The sequence below is a fragment of the Vombatus ursinus genome, unplaced genomic scaffold, assembly GCF_900497805.2.
Source record: "Vombatus ursinus unplaced genomic scaffold, bare-nosed wombat genome assembly UNPS02014768.1, whole genome shotgun sequence".
Taxonomy (NCBI): domain Eukaryota; kingdom Metazoa; phylum Chordata; class Mammalia; order Diprotodontia; family Vombatidae; genus Vombatus; species Vombatus ursinus.
The window spans coordinates 30,006,142-30,015,977 of NW_020954546.1; the positions used below are offsets into that span (position 1 = coordinate 30,006,142).

At 42.9% G+C, this 9,836-nt stretch overlaps 1 protein-coding gene across 1 annotated transcript in view; it reads right to left on the reverse strand.

Annotated features, from left to right (window-relative positions):
- Nucleotides 1-9,836, reverse strand: part of LOC114043283 (acid-sensing ion channel 2-like) — a 354,478-nt gene that overhangs the window by 131,844 nt on the left and 212,798 nt on the right. The window contains exon 2 of the mRNA XM_027862355.1: nt 1-100. Within this exon, the coding sequence (XP_027718156.1) occupies nt 1-100 (100 nt within the window). The remainder of the gene's footprint in view (nt 101-9,836) is intronic.

Consider the following 9,836-nt stretch of genomic DNA (forward strand, 5'->3'; position numbering starts at 1 on the left):
TCTCCAGCCCATTGCCTGTTCCTCCCTTGACTGTCGTGAGCAGAGGTTTTCCATCCTCTCCTGAGTTAAACATATAACATTTCCCATATTTTGTAAACACCTGGAAGAGAGAAAAGAGAGAGAGAGCATGAGTGGCTTATTACACGTCTCTGGGCACTGATATTTCAATGGCAGGTCATATCTTTTATAAAGCCTATTGCAGTGTGAATCTCCAAGAAGCCCCTTACACTCCTTCAATCTTGATTGATAGCTACTGGTTTCAAAAAAAGTCAACACCCTCTAGTCTCTTATGTGACATGGTGGATAGAAGCCTGGATCTGGAGTTCAGAGATCTGGGTTCAGATCTCACCTCTGACACATACTGAGCCTTTCTAAGACTTGAATTTATAGGGGCCTACATTAGGGGAAGGAACATCCCCCAGGTGTTCCCACATCACTTGAAGGTGGGGACAAATTCCAGAGCCAACCACAGTTCTTGGCCCACAGTAAGTACTTACTAAAATGCTTGTGACTTGATGGTTGTATAGACATTTTGAACAATAATTGAACAACAATTCTACTACAACAAAGAATTTGGCCATTCCCTTAGAATTCATCATGGGACTTGACTTCTTTAAAGAGATAGAGTGCTGTAGTGTAAAATGTATAGGACTGGGCATTGGAGAGAGCTGGCCAAGGTTCTTGTTCTGACTTCAGCAGTTATGAGCTGAGAACACTGGACAAGCCTCTTCACGTTTCTGGGCTTCAGTATCTTCCACTGTAAATGTATATGACCCCATATCTCTAAATCTAGGCTCTAATCTCCTGAAAACACTCCTTTAGCACAATGCCTGGCATATAGTAAGCATTTAGTAAATGCTCATTTCCTCCTTCCCTCTCTATCTTCCTCCTCCTTCCCTTCCTTTTTTACTTCTTTAATTCCTTCCCTCCCTCCCTCTCTTCCTTCTTTCCTTCCTTCCTTTCTTCCTTCCTTTCATAAGATCCAGCACTCAGCCTCAAAGAGCTCACGATTGAGTTTGGGTGGGGCAGGGAGACTGCACATTAAGATGCATTATTATTACAAGACATCTTTGGCAACATAACTAACCAGATACAATCTTTTACTACAGAAAAAAACTTCATTGACTTAAAGGAAATAATAATTTGAGTCCAGTCCCCTCAGACCACACTGTCCTAGAAATAAAGTTTTATTGTAATTACATACAGTAAGGGAATTAAAGTTGGCTACTAAAAGTCCTTCTCAAGGTCCTACTTTGATGAATGGTTTCGGGGTAATAGAATTTTAGAAATAGAAAGGATGAATCTTAGAGATCATCGATTAGAATGGTGCGTGGTATATAATAAGCACTTAATAAATGCTTATTTACTGACTGATTGACCTAGTCTAACCTCTCCATCTCCATTTTATAGATGAAGAATATAATATCTCACAATTCAATAGTGCTTTAAGGCTTAAGAAGCATTTTTCTATCTCATGAGGTAGGTGGGCAGTATAGGTTTTATGTGCTAATTTTACAAATGGAGAAAGTGTTCAGGCCCTCATTGCTTCTTACCTGGACAATAGCACCCCACTAGACTCTTATAGCTGTGCTTTCCCCTAGAAAGAGAGGAGTAGATGATACAGATCTCAGGAAGCTGTGGTGGTGGAGGGCAGCACACCACAATTCAATTTAATCCAATTCAACAAACGGTTATTAAGCCTTCTATGTATTAGGCATTATGCCAGGCATTGGGGGTACAAAAACAAATCTCTCTACCCAAGAGAGATCAAAGAGATTACATACTACTTGGGGGAGCAGAATATATGAAGTACAATAGGGGTAAGTGAGATAGACTGATGCTCTGTCTGTTGGTTTGGGTCCTGCTAGGTCCATTCCAAGGAACATGATTGGAAGTGTGGCTGCATGCTGACCCTTTAAGGTGGACTACTTGCATGTGGAGTCAGACAATCAGTCAATAAAGATTTATTAAGGACCTACTATATACCAGGTACTAAGTGTAAAGAGATTCCTGTGTGGTTTCTATGGTCCCTATTACTAAGCACTATGTTAAAGATGAATGAATGAAAGTGACTGAATGAGAACAACTCCTTAAGTTAGGGTTGAAAGGAGAAATAACTTCTACTATTCTCCCCACTTATTTTCTAAGATTGTTAGGATTCTGCAAGCTCCACTTGAATTTCTATTGGGGGGAGGTAAAGTAGAAGAGAGATTTGTCTTTCCCTTTTTCTCCCCTCTGCCCACCCCATAGCTATAGCAACTACATGTACATGTGAACAAGTACATGTGCTTGCCTTAGGCTGGAGCTCAAGTCCTTAGCCTATTCCTCTGCTTTGTGTTTCTTTCATTGAGCACAGGTGACTGAATAGTGATCCTGAGATGGAAGTTTCTAGGCTTGCCAGCTAACTTGTAAACTTGAGAGGTCCTGGATCACTGAGATGTCCAGGTGATGGCAGCTGGCACTATCTCCAAGTGGGGACACAATAGGAGAGAGAGTTCCTATGGGGAGATCAGGAAAGTACTTATACAGCATGTGGCACCTGAGTTGAGCTTAAAAGGAACCTAGGGATTCTGAGAGGTAGAGGTAAGGAGGGAGTGAAATCCAGACTTGGGGGACTATTTGTAGGAAAGCAAATGCACAGAGATGAGAGATGGAATTTCTTGTTTAGGGAATAACTAGTATGATACATTGAGTAGAACAGAGTGTGTAAAAGCGAGTAATAATAAATATGATTTGGAAGGCAGGTGGTACCCAGATTGTAGAGAGCTATAAATTCTGGGCTGAGTAATTTGCATTTAATCTTAGAGGAAACAGAAAGCCACTGAATAAGGAATAAGAAGTAATTTTTTTTGAACTGGGGAGTGACATGGTTAGTTCCATGTTTCAGGAATATCAAGCTGGTAGTTGTGAGGAGAAGAGACTAGAGGAGAGGAACTAATTAGGAGGCTATTTCAATAGTTCAGGGGAGAAATGATGGTAGGTGCCTTAGCTTCAGGGGAGTGAGGAGAGGAAAGGGAATTTCCCTTCCCTCCCATGTGAATGGAGAGAAGGGGATGGATGCAAGATGGATTCTTCCTGTGGAAGTAGGATCAATAAAACTTACCAACTAATTGCATATGGGAATAGAAGTAGAGGAAAGAGCGAAGAATAACTACAAGGTTGTGAGCCTAGGAGATTGGCTTCCCATGAACAGAAATGGGGAAGTTTGGAGGAAAGGTGGGTTTAAGGGAAAAGAAGAGTTCTGATTTACTCAGGTGGAGTAGGAGGTATTGCTGGGGCATTCGGGTGGAGGTGTCCAGCAAGCAGTTGATATTATGTGACTGATGTTCAGGAAAGAAATTGGGGTTGGATGTGAAGATCTAGGAGCCATCTGCATAGAGATGATCATGGAAGCCATGGCAGCTATTTTGATTATCCAAGGAGAGAATATGGAAAGAGAAGAGGGCCCAGGACAGAGGCCTGGCGGAGGCTCACGCTCAGTGAAAAGAAAGAGGCTGATTCAGTCAGTCTGGACATCTTACTGGCTGCCTTGATGTCTTGTGTTTACTCCCTGCCCCATACTGCTTTTGATCTTTCTCAGAAAATAATATGAAAGCAACATTCTATCAATGAAGACTGGAAAGGGTGTGATCGCACACTGCCTTTTGGCTCCACTCAGAATCTCTATGATTGAGGTCATGACTTCCCAAACCTAAGTTCATCTAGCCTAATAGATGTTTTCTATACTCAACATTCAATTTCCTTACCTCCATGCAGGTTGCACCCATTGTCCATCCTGGGAATGTCTATAGGTATCCCTATCTGGAATGCTCTCTGTCTTCCCCTCTACCTCTTAGAGCCCCTAGATGTTTTCAAGGCTCAATTTATAGGTCATTCCCCCTCATTCCTACCCCTGCCTCCCTCAAGGTCCAGGAAAGTTAAATTATTTGCCCAAGGTTCCAATAAGCAGGGCTGGGATTTGGACCCAGGTCTCCTGACTCTATCTTCAGTGCTTTCTCTAATGTGACACACTGCTTCCCCATTTCCCATGGGGCCCCCGGTCAGTCTTCACCTTGGACCACCTGGTGTCTGCCTGCCCCCACACCATTGGCTTAGATCCAGCCTGAGTCATTTTGCTTCCTCTCCTCCTCCTTATTGCCCCGCCCCAATCTTCTTCTCCAGCCTGTCGCCTTCTCGGCATTCCACTTAATTTTATTTAAACGTTTCTGTTTGTGTCTCCATTTCTGCTGTAGCGGAAATAATCCTTTAAGGGACTAAAGGTACTGAAGAGGAACGGAAGCCTCTTTCCACGGGCTGGAAAGAAGGGTTTGGGGAAAGCAAAATGAATTTCTGTTTAATAGCATCATTGGTTTTCCTGCCCGGGAGCCCCAGCCTCAGAGACTCACGGTTGGGTCTGCCACAGTGGATTAATCTGGTTTTCTCCTGCCATCAAAGTCCTGAGAGCTATTATGCCCAATGCTATCTTTCAACAAAATACTGGACAAGCTGCCACTTCTATTGATGTATAAGTGTAACATGTTTTTCTGATTGCTGCCTTATCACTCCAGAGCCAGGAAATACAATTTAGTTAAGTCCGGAATGCCTCACTGAGCAAAAAGATGCTGCCTGACATTGGGATTCACTTGTTTGGCTGGGGTCTGCCAACACTTTTCCTGCCTTTTTGGCAATTTCCACATATACTCTGATGCCATCAATACTCATCTTGGCTGTTAAGGCTGGGTGTGAGAGGAGATGGGGAGTGTGTGTGTGTGTGTGTGTGTGAGAGAGAGTGTGTGTGTATATGTGTGTGAGTGTGTGTGTATGTGAATGTGAGTGAATGTTACTGCGTGAGAATATGTGTGTGTATGTGAGTGTGTATGTGTCTGTGTGAGAGAGAAAGTGTGTGTGAATGTGTGTGTATGTGAGTGTGAGTGTATGTGTGTATATGTGTATGTACGTGTGAGAGAGAAAGTGTATGTATATGTATGTGAATGTGTGTGTATGTGAGTGTGAGTGTATGTGACTATGTGTGAGAATATGAGTGTGTATGTGAGTGTGTGTATGCATGTGTGTATGCGTGTGTGTGTGTGTGTGTGTGTGTGTATGTGTGTGTGTGTGATAGTCCACATGATTTGAGGAAAGATTATGGTACAACTCCAACTTGACTCTCCAGATCCAGGGAGAAGGTATGAAACATTTGGTGATTAAGAGAAATTATATCTTTTGATTTTATTTTTAAATAGTGTTGGAACCCCAAGGAAGAAAAATGAAACTCACTGGTTTTTCTGGCCTGGTCTTTTTTGGTCCTGTATGCTCTAACTCTACCTGATAACACTCTCCCTTCTGCCCTGCCATATTTCTGGGCCCCTAGCTGATTGGAATCTCCCTACCTAAGAGCAGGGAAATGGGAAATCAATCTAAGTCACCTGAGCAGGACACCCTGCCTGAGCTGCCCTGAAGCACAGATTCTTTAGCCTTCACAATGCACTCTGGCAGGCGGTGTCAACAGGACTTGGGAGGAGGTGGTGGTGAGAAAAGCAATCATGATTCCCCCTGTTCCACTCAGCTTGAAGGCTCCTTCTAGCTCTGCAGCCATAAGCCTGTGATCTGATTTGGGGTGGGGGAAGTGGAGAAGAGAGGAAAACTACTCTGATAAAAGACAATGAGAAGTGTGAAAAGAGGTCCAAAAAGTGCTAGAAGGTGCTTCAGGATTACGGGATCCTGGGGTTTAGAACTTAAAGGGAACTTAGTTGTGCTCCCTCATTTTACAGAGGAGGAAACTGAGGACTAGGGAGGTCACTTTCTCATCTGTTTCCATTCTGCTTCTCCCATCCCTGGAGGGAAAGGAAGTAGGAATGAATGTAATAGAAGGCATTCCGGAATGGATTTTTCCTTCTCAGAAGTTGCAGATCCAATTATAGGCATCCTAGGAATTAGTGTTGGGGGCATCCAGGTGTCACAGTGGATAGAATGTGGAAGACTCATCTTTGTGAGTTCAAATCCAGCCTCAGATATTTCCTAGCTGTGTGACCTTAGGCAAGTCACTTAACCCTGACTCCTTTAGTTTCGTCATCTGTAAAATGAGATGGAGAAGGAAATGGCAAAACACTCCAGGATCTTTGCCAAGAAAACCCTAAATGGGGTCACAAAAACTCGGATGTTACACAACAACAACCACAACAACAGGAATTAGTGTTCTATCCTACCACCAGCTTGACTACTGTCATCATCTCCACGAACCTATTACAGAATCACAGAATCTTGACAGGAGATGGATGGGACCTCAAAGGCCACCTGGTTCAACTTGGGCTTAAATAAGAATATCCCTTTACAACATCTTTGACTTATAGTCATTTATCTTTTGCTTAAAGACATCTAGGGAGAGAGCTCTATTGTCGTAATATCAACATAGTTATGGAGCAACTAGGTGGCAGAGTGGATAAAGTACCCGCCATGGAATCAGAAGGACCTGAGTTCAAATCCAACACTTACTAGCTGCGTGACCCTAAGCAAGTCACTTAACCCTCCCTCATTGATCAAAAAAATAGTTAAAATGTGCCCAACACTCTGCTAGACCACAGAGGGAGGTATTCTGCATGATGCCTGCCTTGAAACATTTAGACTATTTCTACAGACAAGACAGATCCAGAAGAAAGGACAAGTTGGCACCTTGACTAACTAGGAATCTAGTCTAGTCTCCTAAATACTTTACTTATTTCTAGTCTGTACCTACTCGAACCCATCCTTCACTCAATTGTCAAAATCACCTTCCTGAGACAAAAGTCGGATGACTCCATTGTCTTCCTTCAAAACCTTTAATGCCTCCTTATTGTCTCCAAGATAAAAAACAAACTCCTTAGCCTGGCATTTGAGACCTTTCATGGGTTGGCTCCTTTTTCAGCCTTGGCTCTGCATTTGTACTGATCTTGACCGTTCACTGGTTATTCCCTCAACTTTAGGCTACATTTCTTACTTCCATGCATCCAGAAAAGCCTGGAATGCACTCCCTCCTCTTCTCTTCTTCTCAGGACTCTCCTCTTCCATCAAGGCTCAGGCTTGGTGCCACCTCATCCTTAAGGGCTTCCCTCTTGCCCATGCTTTCTCTTTCTTCATTTAAGCCCTGTTGGTCTAGACTCGAGTGGCACCACTATGGCTCAGTCCATTCTCTTCTGAAATCGGAACTTTCATCCCGTGTCAGTCTAGCAGTACCTTCTTCCACAGTCTTTTCAGAATCACTGACAATGGCTTAACAGTCACATCTGCCAATCTGAGAAGGCAGCTCATCTGGGCCAAGTGACCTTAACTAGTCAAAGGCAGTGGGGTACTCTCTCACTATCTCCTCTCTTATTGGGAGGTATTAACGTCCTATTAGCCACTTTTGTCCTTCCATTAAAAGATCTTTTTCCTTGGAAAAGAAAAGAGAAACAAAATGACATTCCAGTAGCTCTGCCCCCCTTTTCACCAATTATCACTGTCTCATGCACTTTCAAGTTATATTATCTTTGATGCTTGGACTCTGCCCTTGGGAAGCAACCTGAGATCCTCCCTGTCCTTCTGAACTCTTTCAAATATTCTCACCCCAATCTAGGGTACATATCATAATCTAAGGACTAGAAATCGTAAGCTTTGAGCCAGAAGGAATGTTAGAAGTTACCTAGTCTAAACCCCTTTAAAGATGAGGAAATAGAGGCTGAGACGGGTGAGGTGACCTGCCCAAAATCATAGAACTAAGTAAGAGATTCAGGATTTGCTCCCTGGTCCTTTGAATTCCTGTAACCACTTCTAGCCTAGGGCTCTTCCACTCCATCATGAGGCTTCTCTACTTAGCCTCTTCCTACTCATTTCTATAACAGTCAACCTAGTCAGTACTTTCCTGGTTTTCTTTTACACTACACTTGGAAATAAACTGTGTTTCTTTGAAAACTCTCTAAATGTAGATTTTCCACTCATTTCTGAATAAGCTTTACCCTCAATTAGTTTGGATTTGTGAAGCTTGACTGTAGTTTCTAATAGGGTGGTTTTCCAAATAACCAGTTAGCTGAATCCAACCACTCTCTGGTTTGTTTCATTGCACTGGTCAAACAAGGTCCAAGAGAATTGAAAAGAGAAAGAAAATTTGGCTGAAGTAGTCATTTCGTTCCATTAAACACCAAGATACTAATTTGTTTTCTTTTCCATGAAGAACAAAACAAAAACAGCAGACAGCAAATTAAACCTAACCAAGATATTTATCTAGCTACCACTGCCCAAGCACCAAAGGATCATAAATCTGGAGCTGGAAGGAACCTCAGAGGATGCCTAGTCTACCCTCTACCTTCCACCCCAATTTTACAAGTTTGGAAACTGAGATACAGAGTTAAGAGAATTGTCCAAGGTAGTGAGTGACATAGTTGGGATTTGAACCAAAGTTCTCTGATGTTAAATCCAGTGTTCTTTTCAGTGTACAAGCACTTGTTTTTGAATTGCTTTTCAGTCATGTATGTGACCCCATTAGGGGTATTCTTGGCACAGATATTGGAGTGGTTTACCATTTCCTTCTCTGGCTCATTTTATAGAAAAGGAAGCTGAGGCAAACAGGGTTAAGGTACTTGCCCAGGATCACACAGCTAGTAAGAGTCTGAGACTATGGGGCAGCTAGGTGGTGCAATGGATAGAGCATTGGCCCTGAAGTCAGGAAGACCTGAGTTCAAATCATGCCTCAGACCAAACACTTGACGCTTACTAGCTGTGGGACCCTGGGCAAGTCACTTAAACCCAATTGCCTAAAAAAAAAAAAAGAGTCTGAGGCCAGATTCGAACTCAGGTCTTCCTGACTCCAGACCCAGACCCAGCACTTTGTCCACTGTCCTACCTAGCTGCCCATAAGCACTTATTTGGTGACTAATATGAAAAAGTCACCACCATCTAGAAGCTTTTGAATGCACTCAAGTCAAATGAATTATTAGAAGGAATGACAAGGCCTGACTGGGGACATTTGTAGACTGAAACCAGTCTACAAGATATTGCTGTCACTCAAACTGTTTCCTGCTTTTTCAACTTGCTCCTCATGTCAGCCAAGATGAGTTCAGCTTTATTCCAGGTCTTTGGCTCCCAGGAGGGAGGCTCTGGTGATACAAAGCTAAGAGACCCTTTCTAGACCTCCACCACCCCTCAAGCTGGGAAACAGCACTAAAAGAAGTGGTAGCTTATGTGGATTTTTTTTCACCTTTTATAGATGGAAATACTTTGTGAGTCAATTGCTCTTTTGCTAAATAACTAAAGCAGACAGAAGGACCCTTTGGAAAAGCTCCAATCATTACCTTGGAAAGCCATTGAAAAGGCCTCATCGGCTGCTGACAGAGCAGTGCTGACAACTCCTTGGAACTTCCCGTAACATAGGCTAGACTAGAGATTATGCAATGGGACATAGACTGTTAGTAACCATTCTGTTAGAAATGGAGGTTCCCTGGGCATGAGGTGGTGGGAAATGTTTGCATCTCATTGAAGATTTCAAATGGAAATATGACAGCTCATTCTCCCTTTGGAGAGGCAATACTGTATAGTGGAACCTGACTCTAAAGTCAAGGCACCAGGTGTTCAAATGTTACCTTTGATGCCTGCCATGTGGGTGACCTTGTACAGATCAGCCTCAGTTTCCTTATCTGTTAAATGAGGGGGTTGGACTAGATGGCCTCAGTCAGGTCTAGATCTGTGATCTTATGATCCTTTTCAAATGTGACTGAACCAAACCCTTCACATCATGGAGAGCCCTGATTATGTTCTTTCCAGGGGAAAAGGAAAGCAGAGGCAGCTAGATATTATAATGGATACAAGGGCTGAACTGGGAATCAGGAAGTCCTGAATTTGAATTCTGCCTC